The sequence below is a fragment of the Lonchura striata genome, chromosome 20, assembly GCF_046129695.1.
Source record: "Lonchura striata isolate bLonStr1 chromosome 20, bLonStr1.mat, whole genome shotgun sequence".
NCBI lineage: Eukaryota > Metazoa > Chordata > Aves > Passeriformes > Estrildidae > Lonchura > Lonchura striata.
In genome coordinates this window covers 7,387,092-7,408,074 of record NC_134622.1, presented here as the reverse complement: position 1 = coordinate 7,408,074, position 20,983 = coordinate 7,387,092, and the positions used below count along the sequence as shown (strand labels likewise).

At 62.8% G+C, this 20,983-nt stretch overlaps 3 protein-coding genes across 7 annotated transcripts; all 3 read left to right on the top strand.

Annotated features, from left to right (window-relative positions):
- Positions 1-46: 46 nt before the first annotated feature.
- SDF2 (stromal cell derived factor 2) lies at positions 47-1,937 on the top strand. The gene is made up of 3 exons (XM_021550895.2): positions 47-215; positions 293-489; positions 1,119-1,937. The coding sequence occupies exons 1-3, from the start codon at positions 56-58 to the stop codon at positions 1,404-1,406; spliced, it is 645 nt and encodes a 214-aa protein (XP_021406570.1). The 5' UTR covers positions 47-55; the 3' UTR covers positions 1,407-1,937.
- A 1,137-nt stretch (positions 1,938-3,074) lies between these two features.
- Positions 3,075-16,799, top strand: BLTP2 (bridge-like lipid transfer protein family member 2). 5 transcript variants are annotated; one of them, XM_077787516.1, is made up of 39 exons: positions 3,075-3,083; positions 3,853-3,982; positions 4,252-4,298; positions 4,576-4,738; positions 4,818-4,936; positions 5,281-5,341; positions 5,553-5,751; positions 5,907-6,030; positions 6,397-6,521; positions 6,607-6,674; positions 6,768-6,916; positions 7,155-7,273; positions 7,479-7,642; positions 7,769-8,033; positions 8,151-8,356; positions 8,512-9,607; positions 9,823-10,014; positions 10,094-10,296; positions 10,373-10,491; positions 10,566-10,786; positions 10,906-11,096; positions 11,182-11,281; positions 11,355-11,557; positions 11,855-12,149; positions 12,268-12,425; positions 12,515-12,721; positions 12,828-12,927; positions 13,097-13,279; positions 13,452-13,573; positions 13,651-13,806; positions 13,880-14,001; positions 14,282-14,462; positions 14,539-14,625; positions 14,728-14,838; positions 14,924-15,059; positions 15,274-15,398; positions 15,746-15,847; positions 15,928-16,062; positions 16,253-16,799. In XM_077787516.1, exons 5-39 carry the CDS (start codon positions 4,833-4,835, stop codon positions 16,433-16,435), a joined length of 6,312 nt encoding a protein of 2,103 aa, XP_077643642.1. In that variant the 5' UTR covers positions 3,075-3,083; positions 3,853-3,982; positions 4,252-4,298; positions 4,576-4,738; positions 4,818-4,832; the 3' UTR covers positions 16,436-16,799. The 5 variants fall into 5 exon arrangements, with proteins under 5 accessions (XP_077643642.1, XP_077643641.1, XP_077643644.1 ...); XM_077787515.1 differs by lacking the exon at positions 3,075-3,083 and adding an exon at positions 3,178-3,248; XM_077787517.1 differs by lacking the exons at positions 3,075-3,083; positions 3,853-3,982; positions 4,252-4,298 and adding an exon at positions 4,343-4,446.
- A 527-nt stretch (positions 16,800-17,326) lies between these two features.
- RSKR (ribosomal protein S6 kinase related) lies at positions 17,327-20,888 on the top strand. Its single transcript, XM_077787647.1, has 11 exons — positions 17,327-17,674; positions 18,370-18,453; positions 18,533-18,601; positions 18,756-18,825; positions 19,448-19,555; positions 19,700-19,740; positions 19,837-19,864; positions 19,969-20,058; positions 20,131-20,219; positions 20,289-20,399; positions 20,489-20,888. Exons 1-11 carry the CDS (start codon positions 17,327-17,329, stop codon positions 20,708-20,710), a joined length of 1,260 nt encoding a protein of 419 aa, XP_077643773.1. The 3' UTR covers positions 20,711-20,888.
- The last annotated feature ends 95 nt before the right edge of the window (positions 20,889-20,983 follow it).

The window sequence follows — 20,983 nt, the reverse complement described above, 5'->3', positions numbered from 1 at the left end:
GGGCGAGCCGCGACCTCCCGGCGGGCGGAGCGGCCGCGCTTCCGCTTCCTGCGGGATGGAGGCGCCGCTGCCGCTGCTGCTGCCGCTGCTGGCGGCGGCGCTGGGCGCGGCGGGGCGCGCCGAGCCCGGGCCCGTCACCTGCGGCTCCGTGGTGAAGCTGCTGAACGTGCGGCACAACGTGCGGCTGCACTCGCACGATGTGCGCTACGGCTCCGGTAAGCGGGCCCCACCCCACCGCGCGTACCCGCGGCGGGCTGAGCTGGCTCTGACGGTGGATCTCCCTCCTCCGCAGGCAGCGGGCAGCAGTCGGTGACCGGGGTGTCGGCGGCGGATGACGGGAACAGCTACTGGCGGGTGCGGGGCCGCACGGCCGCCGTGTGCCGGCGGGGCACGCCGGTGCGCTGCGGGCAGGCCATCCGCCTCACGCACCTGGGCACCGGCCGCAACCTGCACAGCCACCGCTTCAGCTCGCCGCTCTCCGGGAACCAGGTACCGCCCAGGGTCACCAGCCGCGCTCCCCGGGCTCGGTGTCTTTCCCTGGGCAGGACGGGGCCCGCCTTGTCGCTCTGAGTCCCGGCTGGGTTGTCCCTGTCCCTGCTCATCCCGCCTGGGTTATCTTCATCCCTCATATTACTGCCAGTCCCACCTTCTTGCCCAGTCAGTCTCCTAGGTTCCCCCAAACAGATGCCCCATATGTCTACTAGCATTTCCTAATTCCTGGCCCTAGATGTGTCCCTCATATCCCCACCGGTCTCACCTTGGTCCCCATTTCAGAGTGGGTCTCTCCTTAGGCTCTCCCTACCAGCACTGCCTTGTTCCCTGGTCCCAGCTGGGTCCCTGCAAGTCCCACCTTGTTACCCACTCCCTCCCAACTCCCCAGTGCTTTACCAGCTCCTGAATCCCAACCACCCCACTCCCTCCCAACTCCCCAGTGCCTTACCAGCTCCTGAATCCCAACCACCCCACTCCCTCCCAACTCCCCAGTGCCTTACCAGCTCCTGAATCCCAGCCAGACCCTCAAAGTCCTAACAGAGCCTCAGTCACAACCAGATCCCTCTGCCCACCTCAACCCTCTCCTTTCTTCATCCTGGCTGAAATGAGCTGTTCTTCACCCCCAGGAGGTGAGTGCATTCGGGGAGGCCGGCGAGGGGGACTACCTGGACGACTGGACAGTGGTGTGCAGCGGGACCTACTGGGTACGGGACGATGAGGTGCGCTTCCAGCATGCCTCCACCGATGTCTTCCTCTCGGTGACCGGGGAGCAGTACGGCCGGCCCATCCACGGGCAGAAGGAGGTGCACGGCATGGCCACCTCCAGCCAGAATAACTACTGGAAGGTGATGGAGGGCATCTTCATGCAGCCCAGCGAGGCCTTCCAAATGGAGCAGTATCACGCCGAGTTGTGAGGGACAGACAGACAGACTGATGCGGAGTTTGTGGGCGCTGCCCTGCTGTGTTTGGGACTGCTGAGCCCACGGAATGGCTCCTGTCCCCACCCTGGGACTGACACACACCACTGACACAGGGCCCTGGCACATGCAGATCGCGATGTCCTGAATTCAATGTGGAGCAGATTCCATTGCCCCAAATCTGACACTGAACAGGCCCCAGCATCCAGACCTAACCCAAAGCAGCTCCCAACATCCTAAAACCACTACAAAGCAGATCCCAGTGTCCAGACCTGACCCACAACAGAGCTCAGCATTCTGGATCAGCACAAAGCAGGTCCAAACATCTCAAAAGTAGCACAAAGCCAAGCCCAACAGACCTGACCCAAAACAAATTCCCAAACTCCCACCCTGTCTCTTTGCAGCCCGCTCTGTCCAAGGACCTGCCCCTTAAAGGACTGCTGTCCCTGGGAGTTGTACCCCTTGCTGTACCCCAAACTGCCCCTCATGCCCTGCAAGGACCTGGGGCCATAAAAGTGCTGAACTCTGCCCTGTGGTGTGGCTGTTTGTGTGGGGGAAGCAGGGAACCTCTGGCACTGGAGGCCAGACCTGGTGTCATCTGCACTTGCCCCATCCTGATGCTGCCCCTGATGTCACCCACTTACCCCATCTCAGTGCCAGACCAGGTGTCACCCCCCCTGCTCCTCACTCCATTTCAGTGCTGTGTCACCCCCCTCACTCCATCCCAGTGTCAAATCTGGTGTCACTCCTGTCCCTATCTATCCCTAGTGTTACTCCTCATCTGGTGTCATCTGTCTCCCCATCCCGGTGTCCCCATGTCAGTGCTGCCCTGGTGTCACCCCCTGTCCCCATCCTGGTATCCTCGTGCCAGTGCCGTTGTGGTGTCCCCACTGTCTCATACCGGTGCCGCCGTAGTGCAATCCTGTCCCCATCCTGGTGTCCCACTGTTCCCAGGCAGGTGTGGTCCTGCTGTCCCCCTGTCCCCATGCCGGTGTCCCTCCATCCCCATCCTGGTGTCCCCCGTCCTGGTGTCAGTGTCCCCATGCCGGTGTTCATGTCCCCACACCGGTGTCCCCCGTCCTGGTGTCTGTGTCCCCATGCCGGTGTCCATGTCCCCATCCTGGTGTCAGTGTCCCCATGCCGGTGTTCATGTCCCCACACCGGTGTCCCCATGCCGGTGTCCGTGTCCCCATGCCAGTGTCCGTGTCCCCATGCTGGTGTCCGTATCCCCATGCCGGTGTCAATGTCCCCATGCTGGTGTCCCTCTGTCCCCATCCTAGTGTCCGTGTCCCCATGCCAGTGCCCAGTGTCCTATGCCGGTGTCCATGTCCCCATGCCGGTGTCCGTGTCCCCATGCCGGTGTCCATGTCCCATCCCGGTGCCCGGTGTCCCCATGCCGGTGCCTGGTGTCCTGTACCGGTGCCCTGTGTCCCCATGCCGGTGTCCATGTCCCCATCCCGGTGTCTGTGTCCCCATGCCAGTGTCCATGTCCCCATGCCGGTGTCCGTGTCCCGTGCCGGTGCCCGGTGCCCGTGTCCCGTGCCGGTGCCCGGTGTCCCTGCCGGTGCCCGGTGCCCGTGTCCCGTTTGGCGCGGCCCCGGCGGGGCGCTGCGCGGTCCCCGGGCAGGCGCCGCTGGCCCCGCCCCGTCCCGCCCCTCCCAGCGGCCACTCGGGGTGCGCGGGCGGCCCACGGGCGGCGGGGCCGGGCCGGGCCGGGCCGGGCCGGGGTCTCCGCGGGGCCGGGGCCCGCAGCGGGGCCGTGCCCGCCATGCCGCCGCCGCTGCCCGCCGCGCTGCTGGGCGCCGTGCTGATCGCGCTGCTCGCCGGGCTGCTGGCGCGGTCGGGGCCTGGCGGCTCTGGGGGCGCGGGGGCTGCGGCCGGGCGGGGCCGGGGGCGGCGGGGCTGGGAGGAGCTCGCCAGGGCCGAGGGGAGCCCCGAGGGGCTGGCAGTGCGGGGTGCGGGTGTGCTGGGGGCCCGCGGGAGATTTTGGGGTGGTTGGGGGAATGTCAGGGGTGCGGGGGGATGAGGGGGAGGTGTTGGGGGTCTGGGAGGAGGGAAGCAGAGGGTAAGAGGGACAAAGAGGGCTTAGGGGGGTGTCAGGACTTTGGGGGGCTCACAGGGATGGGAGACAGGTGTGGAGGGGAGCCTGCAGGGGATTGGGGAGTTGTAGAGCTTGGTGTCAGAGGCTTGGGGGCTTGCCAAAGTTCAGAGGAGCTCACAGGGGTGGGCACAGGGTGCCAGGGGGGTGTGGAGGCCTCTGGTCTTGGGAGAGGGCTGTCAGGGATTGTTGGGGGTGATCCTGCAGGGTCTCTTCCTCACCATGAGTCCATGTGAGCTCCTATCGAGGTGTGGGTGCTGCAGCTGGTGCTCAAAGGACAAAGACCGTCCCTAGACCCCAACCCCAATGGAGAAGCTGACCCTAGCCTTCCCCCTGTTCCCACAGATGGCTGGCATGTCGCCTGGCTGTCACCTGGTGCCGGCAGAAGCTTCATGCAGAGCTGAAGATTGGCTCCTTTGGCTTCTTCTGGGCCCAGAACATCAGCCTCAAGTTCCAGCGGGAGCAGCAGACTGTGGTGGGTACCTGCTCAAAGGGTGGTCGCTGGCAGACAAGGCAGGGAGGGTGATTGCTGTCACTTCCAGGCTGGCAGCAAATCCATGGAGCCACTCTCCTGGTGAGCACCCCCATGTCTGGTGCCAGGCTGTTCCTCCCATGGCCAGACTTGGGGGTTTGGCTGCTCCTTGTGTGATCCCAGACACCGAGAGTGGAGTGAGAATGTTGAGATGAGCATCACAAGGCAGAGCCAAGTTGTTTCTTCTCTGACCCACCTGTGTGTCCTTACAGGAGATCGACAACATCTGGATCTCCAGCAAGCTGAGCCGGGAGCTGCCGTACGTGCCCCCACCCCAGCTCCCTGCCTGCTCCCTTTGGGGGTCTGGCTCACCCCTCGCCCTGCTTGCCATCCTGCTGCCTTTACACCTTTCCGCCATCCTTGTTGCCCTGTGGTCAGCTCTGTGAGGGAGTGACCCACGCTTGGAGGTGACAGTGTCTTGTGGGTGCCCTTGTGCTGGTCCTGCACGTCCCTGGGGTAGGGGAAATCCCTGGTGACAGGGCCAGGTGTGCCAAGTGCGAGCTCTTGTCAGAGCTGCCTGTGCTGTTGCTCCCCAGGCGCTACTTTGAGCTGTGTTTTGGCGAGGTGCGAATCCGCACAGATCTCCAGAAAGGCCCTGCGTTCCAGCCATCTGTCCCAGAGGCTCCCAGAGAAGCTGATGGAAATGAAAGCAGGACAGACCTGACCCTTAAACCCTCCCTTCTGAAGCTCCTTAGCCAGGTGAGGCACTGGCTTGGTGAGAGGCTGCTGTGGGCTGCTCTCCTGTCTGATATCCCTCACAGCAGCACCTTCTCCCCAGCTCTTTTCCATCCACATGGATTCCATCAACATCATGGTTCTGCACGTGGCCACCTCAGAGTCCCTCTGGCACATCCAGGCCAGCCAGACACGTCTCCTCCTGAATGGCAATGGGAAGAGGTAAAGCTGTGCTCGTACCCCTGTTTGCTTCCAGGGTGGGGAAGCTCCTCTGACCCCAGCCTTGTGTCTCTCCTCTCTCTGTCCCGCTCAGCAGCATCCCATGTCACCTGTGGTGTGACACATTAACCTCCTCTGAGGCTGGCCTGATTCCTTTTCCTGTCACAGGAAGCTTGAGTTGTGTGTTCTCTAAATAATGTGGTATGCATGGAGTTAGGGAATGCACAGCTTTTGGAAGCACTTGGAACAGGGACCTGGGGGTCCCTGTGTCCCACAGGAAAGAGGGCAGGAACTTGTTTTGGCAGCAGCAAGACCCACATCCTCCTCCTGTTCTCTGCTCTCCCCAGCCTGACGTGCGAGGTGAGCCTGACAAAGGTGAACAGCAAAGTCCTCCGGAGCAGCCAGCTGGTGAGTGCTGGAGGAGGGAGAAATTCCACACTTTGAACCTGGGCACTGGTTCTCTGGGACACACTGAGGACCTGTCCCAGGGTGTCCCTGAGGCTGGGTGATGCTGCCAGGTGCTGGGCTCTGTGCTGTGCCCAGCTCTCCACCTGCAGCACGCACTGGGAGGGCACTGTGTGACTCCCTGTGTGCTCCCTGCTGTGTCCCCTGTGCACAGGACGACACGTGCCTGGCAGAGCTGGCCCTGGCACTCTCGCTCTCCCTGGAGATCAGCAGCAAGCGGCGGCTGGTGGGTGTCCGGCTCTGCGTCCGCACGCTGCAGGCAGAGCTGCACGAGGGGCTTTTCTGCAGCCCCCTCCTGCAGCACGTCACTGCTGGGGCCCAGCACAGCAGCGTGGAGGAAGAGCCCAGCACAGGTCAGGACAAGGAAAGGGACAAGCTCTGGGCAGGGCAGAGGCTGGTGGCCCCCATAGTTGCACTGGAGCCAGAGGGATTTGGCTGTGGGATCACTCCCTCCTGCTCCCAAGTGTGGGGGTTTGGACAAGTCTTTCCCCTCTCTGTCCTTCTCCAGGCCCAGGGGAGCCCTCGAAATCCCTGTCTGTGCTGAGCAGGGACACCCTGAAGCTCATCCCCAGGAGGGTGGAGATGAAGCTGGAGAACACCAGCATGGTGCTGTCCATGAACAGCCAGAAGAGGTGAGAGCCAGGCTGTCCGAGTCCAAAGTAATGCTGGGGACATGGACCTAGGGACAGCTGTGCCATTCCCTTCTCGTCCTTTGGCTCTGCTACACTGCAGAGCGAGTCCTAGAGCCCACTCCAGTGGGAAGGACTGAGCTGGGCCTGGGGATGGGCTCTTGGGGAGGAAGGAAGCACGTGAGCTGGTTCTCCAGTAGGACAGCTGACAGGATCCTCAGGCAATGGGATGAGAGCACTGGGCTGTACTGCAGCTGGGCTGCTGTGTTTGTCCATGCCAGCATGCTGGTCAGCTGGTGATGAGAGGCAGGGAGATGGAGGACATGACAGTGCAGTTCCCTCCTGGCAGTGACTCCCTGTGTCTTCCAGGCACCTCACCTGGAGCCTGAAGCTGCTGCAGTTGCTATATCAGCGTGAAGAGGAGCAAATCCCATTGCGCAACTTCACGCCCACCTCAGACCTGGACCAAATGAGTGTAGACCTCCAGCTAGAAGGCAAGTAGCCAGGAAAGCACGGATGAGACAGGGCTACCATCACTGCCCTCTGCCACCCCTCATTTGTCCTCCTCTGTCCCCACAGATGGCCTTCTCCTGTCCCAGAGCCGCCAGCGCATCGTGTGCCTCAACTCCCTGAAGACCAGTGTGCAGGTGAGCGAGCGCTGGGCACACTCTGTCCCCTGGGGGTGGCTGGTTTGGCTCCTGGCATGAGTTTTTTGCCACCTGGCCCTTTCCCTGCTCTAGGTCACAGCCATTGACCTCTCGGCTGCTGTGCTGCTCAACACCTGCATCATCCACTACCGTCACCAAGAGTTTTCGCACTGGCTGGGCCTGTTGGCACAGGAGTACAGGTGCCGGGCGGTGCCTGTCCCCAGCCAAGGGCACAAGGGAAGGTAAACTTGGCCTCAGTGCAGCTGCTGGTATCACAGCTTGTTTCCTCTTGATGGCCACGCTCTGGCATGGTGCCTGGGCACTCAGCACCTTATCTGTGCACCACCTGTGGGATGGGGAGGCTGGTCAGGAGGTGATCAGGGAGCCCCTGCAGAGAGGACATCCCTCTGGGTCTGCTCCCTGCCAGGCTCTGTGGCACACAGCTCCCAGTAACAGCCCATCCCTGCTTGTCCTGTGCAGGAGCTATCCCCAAATCCTAGCACCCATCATCCTGTGTGCCTCGCTGTCCAACGTCAATGTGTCTGTGCAGCTTGGGGACACGCCACCCTTCGCCTTGGGCTTCAACTCCATCTCTGCAGGTACAGGCTGGATCAGGGAGGTGCTGGGCTCTTCTTAGGATCTGCCAGAGAGGCAGCAGGATGGGAATGGAGAGGGTTGTGCTGCCGCTGTGCTGCCCGTGTGTGTGTGCGTGGCCGGGGGCTGTGGGTCCCTGCCTGGTTGTGTCTGGGGTGCCCATGTTTGGGTAACCCTTGCCTGCGCTTCCCCCCTCCTCTGTGCCCACAGACTACCAGCACCTGCGGCCACAGAGTGTGCACCAGCGAGCGGTGCTGGCCGTGGACCACCTGTGCTGGCGAGTGGGCAATGACTCCCACATCCAGCGTGCCCCACATCCCCCCAACATGCATGTGTGGGGAGAAGCCCTCATCCTCGACTCCTTCAATCTTCAGGTGAGGGGCAAGCCAAGGGACCAAGGGTTGGCTTTCAGTCTCAGACTCCATATGGGTGGCACAGGGATATGTGGTGGTACAGAGATGTCCTGCAGCCTGAGAATGATCATCCTGTTTGTCCTGCAGGGCAGCTACAACCAGCCCCTGGGCATGTCCAGTGCCCAGTCGGATACGCTCTTCCTGGATTGCACCATCCGGGGGCTGCAAGTGGAGTCATCTGACACCTGCACTGAGTGCCTGGCCAGGGTCCTGCCCCTGTTCTGCTTGCAGCCTAGTGGGGCTGAACTTACCAAGCAGCCACCTTCTGCTTCCACTGAGCCCTGGGGGCTGCTCTGGAAGGTGGATCTGAAGGTGGAGGATGTGAACCTTTTTACACTCTCGGCCGTAGTGGGTAAGTAGCATCCAAGCTGTTCCCAGGTGGCTGTCCTGGAATAACCCTGCAGTCAGAGCAACCTGGCACGTTGTAGTGTGCCTCTGTGCCTCCAGCACTAACATGCTGTCTCTCCAGGTGCCCTGGAGCTGCGGCTGGACACGCTGACTGTGTTGGGAAGTGCTGAGAGCTGCACGCTCAGCGTTCAGGGCATGGTGCTGGCCTTGGTGAAGAGCATCACTGAGAAGATGCAGCCGTGCTGCAAAGCTCCTGCCATCCCCAACCCAGTGGCCAGCCTCTCTGTGCTCTCTGTCACCTACCACAGCAGCATCCGCTCCCTGGAGGTCGGTTTGGCTGTTGGGCCACTGCTTTGTCCTGTTCTGGGGATAAATGGGGCAGGGGGAGGACTGGATGGCATGAAAGGTGTTGGGGGGAGGACGGGGCTGTGCTGTGCTGGCCCTGGCAGTGATGTGGTGCCTGCTCACTCTCTCTGGTGCAGGTGCAGTGCGGCGAGGGGCTGGCAGTGCTGTGGAGCCCACCTGACCACATGCACTTGTACCATCACACCCTGGGCACCCTGCAGTGCCACGAAGCCTTGCGGAGCGCCCTCGGCTACAGGACGCTTCCCTCCCTGCCCCCAGAGAGCCCCATGTCCCACCCAGCCACCCCTAGTGGGTCACCGGGGCCCTTCCAGCCAAAAGGGGCCCCTCCCAAAAGACTCCTGTCGCTGTCCCTGGAGCTGAGCTCTGCCAAGATCACAGCCTTTGTCTCTGAGGCCAACTACATCAGCCTGGCTGCGGAACGGACCTCGGTCAGCTGGCATGGCGGTGCCCTGCACGGCTACTGCCCTGAGCTGGCCGCCGGCTTCGATGGACACAGCATTTTCAGCTTCAAGGAGGTGGAGGTGAAGCTGCTGCCAGAGCTGGAGGAGGTCGTCCGGCACCGCGACGCCTTCCCCGCCCTGCGCACCCTCCGCAACCGCGGCTGGGCCTTCTCCTTCGCCAGCGTGACCATCGAGTTCCCCTACCAGTACGACTTCTCCCGCACGCTGGACGCTGCCGTGGGCGTGCAGAAGTGGCTGAAGGGCCTGCACCGGCCTGGGCGCCCCGCCAGCACGGCCCTGCCCCCCGACCTCCTGCTCAAAGTCACCCACTTCTCCTGGGTCTTCCTGGATGACGTCTTTGAGGTCAAGCTGCGAGACAACTACGAGCTGATGAAGGACGAGAGCAAGGAGAGCGCCAAGCGCCTGCAGCTGCTGGACGCCAAGGTGGCTGCGCTGCGCAAGCAGCACGGGGAGCTGCTGCCTGCCCGCAAGATCGAGGAGCTCTACGCCTCCCTGGAGAAGAAGAACATCGAGATCTACATCCAGCGCTCGCGGCGCCTCTACGCCAACACGCCCATGCGGAGGGCCCTCCTCACCTGGACCCTGGCCCACCTGGAGCTGGTGGCCATGGCTGATGAGTCCTTCCATGGCACGGAGCGTGTGTTGGAGCAGATGAGGGACATGGATGATGTCAGCCCGTTCCCCCCAGAGGGTCTGGAGATGGTCACCCAGTGGTGCCGCATGATGAAGGGCACAGTTGGCAGCTTCTTTGGTGAGTTGTTTTGTGGGAGGGTGCCCTTGGAAGACAGCACGATGGCTGTGTGGCCTGGGCTGGCACCACGTGGTGTGTAACCAGGGATTTTTGGAGGTTCAAAGGGAGTGGGAAGGAAGCGGAGATGTGACAGGACGATGGCTCCTACTATGGCCCAGAGTGGGGCATGCCTGTCTCTTTGCTGCGCCACCCCTCAGCCCTTCCTCCACCCGCAGTGCGGATCCGTGACTACCCGCGGTACCTGTTTGAGATCCGGAACTGGCAGCTCTCCGGCCGGCTGATCGGAGCCGAGCAGTGCGGCCAGGCCTGCTCCCGGCGCCGCCAGGTCCTGAAGCTGGGGCTGCCCTGGGGCGATGCCACGGTGGAGAGGAACATGCCGCCCTTGAAGTTCTACCATGACTTTCACTGTAAGGCCTGGAGCAATGGAGGGGCTCTGTGGTGGGGTAGGGACAGGGCAAATGGCTGAGCCAACTTGTTTGTCCCCAGCTGTGATCTCCCAGTACACCATCGTGTGGGGGCCCTGCTGGGACCCAGCCTGGACCCTGATCGGCCAGTGTGTGGATCTCCTCACCAAAGCCTCAGAAGACCCCAGTGCCCCATTGCCCTGGTGGGACAAGAGCCGCCTTCTCTTCCACGGAGACTGGCACATGGACATTGAACAGGCCAACCTACACCAGCTGGCCACCGAGGTGGGTGCTACTGGACTGGGGAACAACAGGGTGTGGGGTCAGCTCACACCTCCTCTCCTCACACCTGCCCTTGCAGGATCCCTACAACACCACAGAGAACATGCATTGGGAGTGGAGCCAACTCTCCTTCCACTGGAAGCCCGGGCAGTTTGTCTTCAAGGGCAACCTGGATATCAATGTCCGGACAGCCTCCAAGTGAGTGTGGGGCCATGAGCATGGGGGACCCTCACCAGTGCTGGGGGGTGACTGGGATCTTTTTCTGCATTTAGATATGACGACTGCTGCTTCCTGCACCTGCCTGACCTGTGCATGACGCTGGACCTGCAGTGGCTGTGCCATGGGAACCCCCACGACCACCATGGCGTGGTGCTGCGCTCCCCTGAATTCCTGCCCGAGGTGCCAGTGGGGCAGCAGTATGACTCTTACCGTGCCTTTCGCTCCGAGAACCTCAACCTCTCCATCCGGATGGACCTGACACAACCCAGTAAAGGTGGCTGACAGCGTCCTGGGGATCCCCTGGGGACAAAGGGGCATAAGGCAGGGCATGCTGGTTGTGGGTTGGGTCCTGACCCTACGGTGCTGGCTGATGGTGGGTATATATATTCTCAGAGTACTCCCAGCCCCGGATCCTGCTCTACAGCAGCACCCTCCGCTGGATGCAGAACTTTTGGGCCACGTGGACCAGCGTGACACGGCCCATCTGCCGTGGGAAGCTCTTCAACAACATGAAACCCAGCAAGAAGAAGCTGGGGCAGCATTACAAGCAGTTGTCCTATACTGCCCTCTTCCCCCGGCTGCAGGTAGTTCCCAGAGCTGGGAATCTGGTGTTTCCTCCCTGCTCTGCCTCTGCTGGACTCTCAGCTCCTGCTCTCTGCTCCCTCTCAGGTGCATTACTGGGCCTCCTTTGCCCAGCAGCGGGGGATCCAGGTGGAGTGCTGTCAGGGACACATCTTCACTCGGGGCACACAGCGGCTCATCCCACAAGGTGAGTGGGAATCCTGCCAGGAGCACTTCCCAGCACAGCAGGGCCCTGGCTGACCCCTGTCCCTGTCCCCCAGCCGGCACGGTGATGCGGCGCCTCATTTCGGAGTGGAGCATCACGCAGATGGTGAGTGACCTGAGCCAGGTCACCGTGCACCTCATGGCCTCCACTTGTGACGAGAGCGCTGACCACCAGCTCGACACCCTGGTGAAGAAAACTCACCTGCTGAGCCTGTCCTCCCTCACCTACCAGCGGCACAGCAACCGCACGGCTGAGGAGGTACCACTGCAAACAGGGCACAGCAGCTTGTGCTGGCCTGGTGGCAACCCCAGGACAAGGGGATGTTGGTTGTTGGATGCAATGGGGAATGGGGAAGGGATTTGGGCTGGGGAAGAGAGAGAACTTCAGGTCCTCCAATCTACCAAGCACCTGACTTTGTGCCCATGCTGTGGTCTGGGCTCCAGTCCCCATGCTCTGCCTGAAGGGCTGGCAGGGCTCCTAGTCCCAATGCATGAGGCCACTGGGCAGGGCCAGGAGTAGCTTTGCTGTGCTGAGGCACTGACCCTTTGTGCCCAGGAGCTGCCCCTGCGTGATGGGGACGATGGTTTCCACACGCATCAGCTGCACTTGGTGGACCTGCGGGCATCCTGGACCACCACAAACCGGGACATCGCCTTCGGCCTCTACGACGGCTACAAGAAAGCGGCTGTGCTCAAGCGTAACCTGTCCACCGAGGCCCTGAAGGGGCTGAAGATCGACACACAGCTGCAGGCCAAGAAGCTGAAGCGGGGCCCACTCTCTGCTCACTCCATCCCTGCCAGAGTGACCGCTCCCATCACCAGTGGCCGTCCTGAGAGAGCCTCCTCAGGGGGTGAGCACAGCAGGGAGGGGAGCAAGGAGAAGCCCACAGCTCAAAGCTGTGCCTGTTTTCATTCTGTACATTTGTGACATCCCCCCACAGCTTTGCATTGACCTTTCTCCTTCTCCAGGGGCCTACATGCTGCAGAAGCTCATTGAGGAGACGGACAAATTTGTGGTTTTCACAGAAGAGGAGTCGGGGGCCAGCGAGCAGCTCTGCGGCATCGCTGCCTGCCAGACTGACGACATCTACAACCGCAACTGCCTCATCGAGCTGGTGAACTGCCAGGTACCTGCCTGTCCCCACAGCCTGGCTGTGGCAGGGGCTGTGCTGCGCCAGAAAGGTCCATCAGACCCCTGGGGTCTCTCCCCCCACAGATGGTTCTGCGTGGTGCAGAGACGGAGGGCTGTGTGATCGTGTCGGCTGCGAAGGCACAGCTGCTGCAGTGCCAGCACCACCCTGCCTGGTACGGGGACACTCTGAAGCAGAAGACATCCTGGACATGTTTGCTGGATGGCATGCAGTACTTTGCCACGACAGAGAGCAGCCCCTCCGAGGGGGAGCATGGCCAGCTCTGGCTGGAGGTGAGCATGTGGTGGGTGAGCTATGTAGGGGACAGGCAGTGCTGTCACTGCCCTGGCCAAGCCAGGGACAATGGGGACAGCCAGCAGTGCCTCCTTGCTTCCCCAGGTGAAAAATATTGAGGAGCATCGTCAGCGGAGCCTGGACTCGGTGCAGGAGCTGATGGAGAGCGGGCAGGCAGTGGGGGGCATGGTCAGCACCACCACAGGTACTGCCCACAGCCCTGGCTGCTGTGCCTACCCCAGTCCCACTCGGGTGTCACCCCAAGGCTGGCAGAGCTGAGAGTACCTGTCCTGTCCCTGTGTGGCTCCAGGAGGTGGCTGATGCTCCCAGCCCTGACACGGCAGTCTGACTGTGGTTCCTCTGCCTGTTCCCAGACTGGAATCAGCCCTCGGAAGCCCAGCAGACCCAGCAGGTGCAGAGGATTATCTCTCGCTGCAGCTGCCGCATGTACTACATCAGCTACAGCCACGACATCGACCCCGAGCTGGCCACGCAGATAAAACCCCCTGAGACCCCTGCCAACCAGGAGAAGGAGGATCTGCTGAAGAAGCAGGAGGGTGGGTGCAGCCAGGCAGTGTGCTGTGGGGGACAGAGCTCTGGGCTGACCCATGGCTAACTCCAGGGGTGTTTCCTTTTGGCCCTGCTTGGGTCAGAGGGCTGCATACAGGAGGGGTTCCCAACACATTTCTGGCCATGCTGAGGCCCCACTTGCCCTTTGTGTCCCTGCAGGAGCTGTGGACACCTTCACCCTGATCCACCACGACCTGGAGATCTCCACCAACCCCGCACAGTATGCCATGATCCTCGACATAGTCAACAACCTGCTGCTGCACGTGGAGCCCAAACGCAAGGTACCCACGGGGCTCCAGGTGTGTGTGCCACGCACTGCACCCAGGCAGTCCTAACCTTGCCCCGTTCCTGTGTCCAGGAGCACAGTGAGAAGAAGCAGCGGGTGCGTTTCCAGCTGGAAATATCCAGCAACCCTGAGGAGCAGCGCAGCAGTATCCTACACCTGCAAGAGGCTGTGAGGCAGCACGTGGCCCAGATCCGGCAGCTGGAGAAGCAGATGTACTCCAACATGAAGGTGGGCCCACATCCCTGGCTCCCTGGGATCCCCACTCTAGGGCAGAGGGTGCTGAGGGTTGTCTGTCCTTCAGTCCTTGAAGGATGACAGCAAAAACGAGGTCCTGCTCGACCTGAACCACCGGCTGCAGCAGCAGCTGAGCCAGGAAAAAGCTGACCTGCAGCTGGAGAGTGAGGAGCTGAACATACTGATCAGGTAGGACAAGGAGGAATGGCTTCAAACTGAGACTAGGTTTGGATTGGATATTAGGGAGAAATTCATCCCAGTGAGGCGCTGGCACAGGTTGCCCAGAGAAGCTGTGGCTGCCTCATCCCTGGAAGTATTCAAGGATAGGCTGGATGGGGCTTGGAGCAACCTGTGACAGTGGGAGGTGTCCAACCCAAACCATTCTGATTCTGTGATTCCAGCCTTCCCCAGCGTTGTGTCCCCCTTACTGTAGGACTCCCATATCCCAGCTCTCTCCTCTGTGCTGTAGGTGCTTCAAGGACTTCCAGCTGCAGCGAGCCAACAAGATGGAGCTGCGAAAGCAGCCGGAGGATGTGAGCGTGGCACGGAGGACTGAGTTCTACTTTGCCCAGGCACGCTGGCGCCTGACAGAGGAGGATGGGCAGCTGGGCATTGCTGAGCTGGAGCTCCAGCGCTTCCTCTACAGCAAGGTGTGGAGTTGGACAGTGCCCACAGCCCCTAAGCTGGGGACGGGGACATTGGGAGCTGATGGCTTTGTCTGCACAGGTCAACAAGTCTGATGACACGGCCGAGCATCTGCTGGAACTGGGCTGGGTGACCATGAACAACCTGCTGCCCAATGCTGTCTACAAGGCAAGTGGCAGCTGGGGGAGTAGCTCTGCAGCTTGGGGACCCATGCATGGCATGAGCAGAGTGGCCTGTCCTCACCCCAGCCACTCGTCCTCTTCCCTGCAGGTGGTGCTGCGTCCCCAGAGCTCCTGCCAGTCTGGCCGGCAGCTAGCCCTGAGGATTTTCAGCAAGGTCCGGCCTCCTGTGGGAGGCATCTCCATCAAGGAGCATTTTGAGGTGCCAGGGCTGGGCCGGGAGGTGCCAGGGTCTCTGTGGGGCACAGGCAGTGTGTGCCTGGCTCTCACATATCACTTTCCCACAGGTGAACGTGGTGCCTCTCACCATTCAGCTCACCCACCAGTTCTTCCACAGAATGATGGGTTTCTTCTTCCCTGGCCGTAATGTGGAGGAGGAGGAGGTGGGGGATGAGGAAGATAAGTCCAAGCTGGTGACAACAGGTGAGAGGCTTGTAATCATCCTCCTCTCTAGATGTCCTTGGAGCAGCTCTGGCTGCGTGTCCAGGATTATGTTTGTGGGCAGCTGCTGTCCAGCCGTGAGTTGAGGAACAGGGATTTGTGGTCTCCCCTGTGGTCAGGGAGGTGGTGGGAGGGTTGGGGTCGTGGCTAACCCCTGGCTGGACACCACCAGCACCTCACACCCTGTTTGCCCCAGGGATCCCCGTGGTGAAGCCGCGGCAGCTGATCGGGGCCGATGACTCGCTGGGCTCAGGGAAGGGAGTTGCTCAGGGACTGAACCGGACATCAGGGGTCAGAAGATCGTTCCGAAAAGCACCTGAGGTACCTCGTGCTGCTGTGAGGGGGGAATCTGCGAGAGCCCTGCTGTGGTGCCAGTCTGTTTTCCTTAGCTGCAAGGCTGGGTAGCCATGTCCTCCAACACTTCCCTCCCACGCTTGTCTGCTTTCTCCTGCTCCCTCCCACCATGAGGATTTGCATCCTTTACAGCCAGGCGCCTGCACGCTTATGTGATCCCTGTATCTCATTTTTCCAGCACCATGCCAGGGCAGCTCTCACCTCTCCCTGATGAAGCAATGCTGTGGCCTAGTGCCCGGCTGTCCCTTCCCTGCTGGTTCCTGGCTGTGTCCCTTCTCCTTCCCTTGTGCTCATGGCTTCTGCTTTGTCCCCAGCATCCCGTGGATGACATCGACAAGATGAAGGAGCGTGCAGCCATGAACAACTCCTTCATCTACATCAAGATCCCGCAGGTGCCACTCTGTGTCAGCTACAAGGTGTGGGACCAGTGGGACAGGGCATGCTTGGGGTGGTGTGGGCCATTGTCCCCACACTGCCTGACACCTCTGTCACACAGGGGGAGAAGAACAGCGTGGACTGGGGTGACCTGAACCTGGTGCTGCCATGCCTGGAGTACCACAACAACACATGGACGTGGCTGGACTTTGCCATGGCGGTGAAGAGGGACAGCCGCAAAGCCTTGGTGGCACAGGTACGTGGGACCACATCCCTCTTCCCACTCCGCAGGCTGCCAGAGCTGCTCTGCCCAGGATGGAGATGGCAACCCCAGAGTGGGTGGCACATTCCCCAGCGTGGGAAGCAGCTGCACTGGCTCAGCAGCTCAGGCTGTCACCCAGGGTGTGGCCGTGGGGAGTTGCTGAGCCCCCTGACTCCCGGGGCAGGTGATCAAGGAGAAGCTGCGCCTGAAGCCGGCGGCAGGCGCAGAGGCCCGGGGGAAACTGGAGAACAAATCTGATGGGACCATCCAGCAGCAGGAGGAGGACGAGAAGGCTCGATTGCTCATTGGGCTGAGCGTGGGCGAGAAGAACCCCAGCAAGAAGTCGATCTTCGGCAGGCGCAAATGACGGCAGCACCCGGCAGGCCGGGAAGGGACTTGGGGTGCTCCTTGGGGGGGCACCCCGAAGGCAAAGGGGGGGCTGCACTGCTCAGTGGTCCCCAAGGAGGGCTCAGCCACGTGCAGGCCTTCAGTAGCCCCGTTGTTGTGGGGCAGGCGTGGAGCAGCACGGGGATGCGGGACACAGGGTGCTCCGGGGCAGCTTTGTGGGGTACAGACCCCTCGTGCCAAGGGTCCCTGCGAGCTTCCCCCCCATCCCTGCTGTGCGGGTGCTGGGCCCAGCCCCTGGGCCTGGTGAAGCATCAGGATCTCTCCAGGCTGGGAAAAAGGGGAACTGAGAGAGTTTAACTGAAGAGTTTTTAATTTGGAACAGGCTTAGGCCAGTGGCTTGTTTCTTGCCTCACCCGCAGTGCTGGGCTCAGCACCAATCTCCGTCTCAGCCCGGCAGCCCCCCATCCTTGGGGGCTTCTCCCCTTGCCCTTCCCCAGCAGATGCTCAAGGCACCCCTGGGCTCAGCCTGTGCACTTACCCCTCTGCAGTGTTCTCCGTGAGCCCAGGGCCAAGCCCCGGCTCAGCAGGGACTGCAGGCACCCGTCAGGGCTGCGGCGCATGGGGTGCAGAGAAGGGAAGGTTGAAGGGGGAGCCCCAGGGTGTGTAATGAGGGGGTCCCGCAGAGGGGCTGGCATCAGTCACGGGTGGGTGAACAACCCCCAGGTGTGCAGTGGGGGCCCCGAATGGGGGGGATCGGTCACGGGTGGGGGTCGCCGTGCAAGGGGCAGCCCCGCCGCCGAGCCCCGGGGCGGGGGGTGGTCGCGGCGGGCGGGGCGGGGCGAGGCGGCGGGGTTATGTAAGGCGGCGATTACCGGGGACCGGGCCCGGGGCGCGGCCGGCCGGCGCCGCGATGGGAGCGACGAGCAGCGGCCCCGGCTCGACCCCGGCTCCGGTGCGGCCCCCCCAGGTGCGTGCGGCGGCATCAGCCCCGGGGCTCCCCCTGGGCACCTCCCGCCCCGGGATCCCCTCGCTGACGCTGTCCCCGGTTCCGCAGGGCCGCGCCGTGGGGTCGTGGGTGCGGGCGCTGTTGAGCCGAGCAGGGTCGGTGCCGGTATCGGTACCGGTGCCGGGGCTCGCCTTGGCCCCGCGGGGCCCCGCCGAAGAGCCGCCGCTGCCCGGGTGGCCGCTGCCGCAGCTCGTCTCGTTGTTCCTGCCGGAGTTCCCCGTCCGCCCCTCCGCCCGCCAGCAGCAGCTCAAGGTGCCGTCCCGGCCCCCCCCCCCTCCGAACGGGGTCCCGCTGCATCCGAACGGGATCCCCGGTCGTCCTCCCCCGGGCGCGTCCTGCCCGTGCATCCCGCCCTGGCAGTCCCGGGCGCCCTAACGGGTCCCCTCGCACCCTGCTCGTCCTACCGGGGTTCCTGCACGTCTCTACCGGGGTCCCCCAGAGCCCTGAGCATCCTCCCGCGCCGTCCGTGCATCCCGTGCCGCCATCCCGGCATCGCCGACTGCCTTACCGAGCTCCCCTCGCACGCTCTGCCGGGTGCCTGCGCATCCTACCGGCGTCCCCGGCCGTTCCGCCGGGTACCTTCTATCGCCGCCGCCGCCGGATACCCGTGTCGGGTCTCGTTGTGTTCTACCGGGGTTCCTCTGCACCCCACCGGAGCGTGGCATCCCACCGAGGTCCCGCGTGTACCCCCGGGGGACCTGTGCATTCTGTCAAAATCCACCGCTGCCACCTTGGGGTCCCCGTGTCCCAGTCTCCCGTGTCCTTTGTGCCCCATACTGGGTCCCCGTGAATCCTGCTGGGGTTTCTGTTGGGTCCTCCAGGTCCCCATGTGTCCCCAGCATCTGCTCTGGGTGCTCTGTGCCCCTCACCTTATCCCATGCAGGACCCCAGCCTGAGCAACCCAAATCCATCTCCATGGCGTGCTCAGACCCTGCTCCTCTCCTCAGATCCTGGGCTTCGTGGCCAAAGGCTCCTTCGGGACCATCCTCAAAGTGCTGGACTGTGGGAGGGAGAAGGTCTGCGCCGTGAAGGTGGGTGCTGGCTCCTAGGGCCCATGGGTGCCCCCATCTGCCCTTGTCCCCCCACTTGACAGTGCCTCACCCACCCCAGGTTGTGCCCAAAGTGGAGGTGCTGCGCCGTGACACCCTCAAACAGTGCAAAGAAGAAGTCAGCATCCAGGTGAGGGGGGACCCAGGAGGGACCCCAGCCCATGAAGGGGTTTGGGGTGGCCACGGGGACACCAGGAGGCCGTGGGAGCTGCGGATGGAAGGTGGCAGAAGCGGGGTCCCCAGCCCCGGGGGCCGCTCACTCTGTTGTGCTTTTGTGTCCCCAGAGACAGGTCAGGCACCCGTTTGTCCACGGGCTGGGGGACAGCTGGCAGGGCCAGCGCCACCTCTTCATCAGTGAGTGACCATCTGCCCGCGGGCTCGGCCCGGCCCCCCTGCCCGCGCACGTGTCCCCGCCGCCCGCACACGTGTCCCCGCACACGCTCCCCCCGCCGCCCCGGGGCGATCCGGGAGCTTTGGCTGCCGCCTCCCGGCTCCCATCTCCCGGCTCCCACCCCGCACCCACCGCGGGACACGGATGGGGACAAGCCACAGCGGGGCAGGGACCAGTGTGGGGGTGAACCGAGCACCCCAGCGCTGGTGCCTGCCCGGCCCGGATGGTGCGTCACCTCGGCCCCTGCAGTTTGTGTGTGCCCCGTGCCTGTGTGGCACCTCCAGGACCACGTCACTTTGGTACCTCATGTGGTCCCAGGTGTTTGTGTGTTCCCAGTGCCCACAGGGCTCTGGTGCTGATGTCACCCTGCTACTTGCATGTTCCCATGCCACCTTACTCATGCCTGTGTCCCCTCAGTATGTAACCTGGTGCCCATACTGCCCTGGTGCCTGTGCCACCTTCTCAGCGCTTCCACCACCTCGGTGCATGGCCGCAGTGATCCCTCTGCACCTCTGTGCCCATGCCACCCCAGTGTCCCTCGTGCCAGCCAAGCCATCAGTTAGGCATTTTCACCTGTCCCCGCAGTGTGCACCTACTGCAGCACTGGGGACCTGCACGCGCTGTGGCGCACCGCCGGCTGCTTGGCCGAGGCCACTGTCCGCCTGTTCGCCGCCGAGTTGGTGCTGGTGCTGGGTGAGTGACCCTCCATGCTGGGGACAGCCACCAGTGTCCCCACCAGCAGAGACCTACAGGCAAGGGTCAGCCACTGCCAGGGGAAGCAGTGGGCACTGTGCTGGGAGGGGACGCATGGCACTGATGGCTCTGTTTTGTCCCCAGTGTACCTCCACGACCTGGGCATCATGCACAGAGACATCAAGGTGGGTGGCAGCGGGGCTGGGGGCTGGAGGATGGGGTGGGGGGGGTCTCTGAACCCCCAGCATGGAGAGGCCACTTCAGTGCCTGTCTCATTTCAGATGGAGAATATCCTCCTGGATGAGAGAGGTAAGAGCCTGGTGGCACTGCCTTGGGGACACCCCATCCGTGGGGACACCCTGTCAATGGGGACACCCTCTCTACGGGTCCCCACGTAGTGTCTGGCCCCACAGGGCACCTCAAGCTCACTGATTTCGGCCTCTCCCGGTACCTGCAGTGGGGTGAGCGAGCTCACACAATCTGTGGCACCCTGCAATACATGGGTAAGGGGGGCTGTGCTGGGGGGCTGTGCTGGGGTGCAGAGACCCCCAGGTGCTCAGCCAGTCTCCCCACAGCCCCAGAGGTGCTGAGTGGGGGGCCCTACAGCCATGCAGCTGACTGGTGGTCCTTGGGAGTCCTGCTCTTTGCTCTGGCCAGTGGGGAGGTAAGTACCACAGGGTGGGGGGACAGGGACACCTCAGGGAGACCCTGAATTCACTCTATGCTCCCCCAGTTCCCTGTGGCTCCAGCTGGGGACCATGTGGCCATGCTGGAACGTGTCAAACAGAGCAGCTATGAGAGCCCACCCCAGTTCAGCCCTGAGCTAGCCCGGCTGCTTGCTGAGGTAACCCTCCTGCGTGGATTTTGGGGTCCCACTGGGCCCTGGGCTGGATGTTGAGGTTTCCCTTCTCACCGTCCTCTCTCTGCCCGCAGCTGCTGTGCCACAACCCCCTGTACCGTCTGCGCTACCTCCACCACTTTCAGGGCCACCCCTTCTTCCGCGGGGTGGCTTTCGACGCTGACCTGCTGCAGAAGGACCCGGTGGTGGTGGCAGTGGCCCCGCGACCCCCCGAGCAGCCTCCACCCGACCCCGCCACTTTCGCCGACTTTGACTACGAACTCGCCGCCTCCCCGGACCGGCCCTGGCCTGGCTGAGCCACCACGGCTGGGACCCTCGGCATCGCTCAGGGACATCCCCCTACCCCGGCAGCGGGTCGGACCCTGCTGGGCCGGGTCCCCCAAGGGGTTACCCGGGTACCCCCCGATCTCATCCACGGGTACCTCAACTCTGTACCTCTCCCCGCGGGAGCAATAAACCCGAGAGCCGCTGGCACTGGTGCCCTGACTCGTGCTGGGGAAAGCGGGACCACCGGAGCGGAGGCGCGGGGCTGGACCCCCTCCCTCGGGGCGGGTTTGGGGCAGGTCTGG

Bases quoted from the DNA above. Each gene is read 5' to 3' on its own strand.
- RSKR (XM_077787647.1), top strand. From the start codon at position 17,327: ATGGGAGCGACGAGCAGCGGCCCCGGCTCGACCCCGGCTCCGGTGCGG. The intron at 19,556-19,699 runs GTGAGTGACCCT...TTTTGTCCCCAG, and splicing joins CGAGTTGGTGCTGGTGCTGG to TGTACCTCCACGACCTGGGC. The intron at 19,865-19,968 runs GTAAGAGCCTGG...CTGGCCCCACAG, and splicing joins TATCCTCCTGGATGAGAGAG to GGCACCTCAAGCTCACTGAT.
- BLTP2 (XM_077787515.1), top strand. From the start codon at position 3,178: ATGCCGCCGCCGCTGCCCGCCGCGCTGCTGGGCGCCGTGCTGATCGCG. The intron at 14,002-14,281 runs GTAGGACAAGGA...TCTGTGCTGTAG, and splicing joins GAGCTGAACATACTGATCAG to GTGCTTCAAGGACTTCCAGC. The intron at 15,848-15,927 runs GTGTGGGACCAG...TCTGTCACACAG, and splicing joins CACTCTGTGTCAGCTACAAG to GGGGAGAAGAACAGCGTGGA.
- SDF2 (XM_021550895.2), top strand. From the start codon at position 56: ATGGAGGCGCCGCTGCCGCTGCTGCTGCCGCTGCTGGCGGCGGCGCTG. The intron at 216-292 runs GTAAGCGGGCCC...CCTCCTCCGCAG, and splicing joins CGATGTGCGCTACGGCTCCG to GCAGCGGGCAGCAGTCGGTG. The intron at 490-1,118 runs GTACCGCCCAGG...CTTCACCCCCAG, and splicing joins CGCCGCTCTCCGGGAACCAG to GAGGTGAGTGCATTCGGGGA.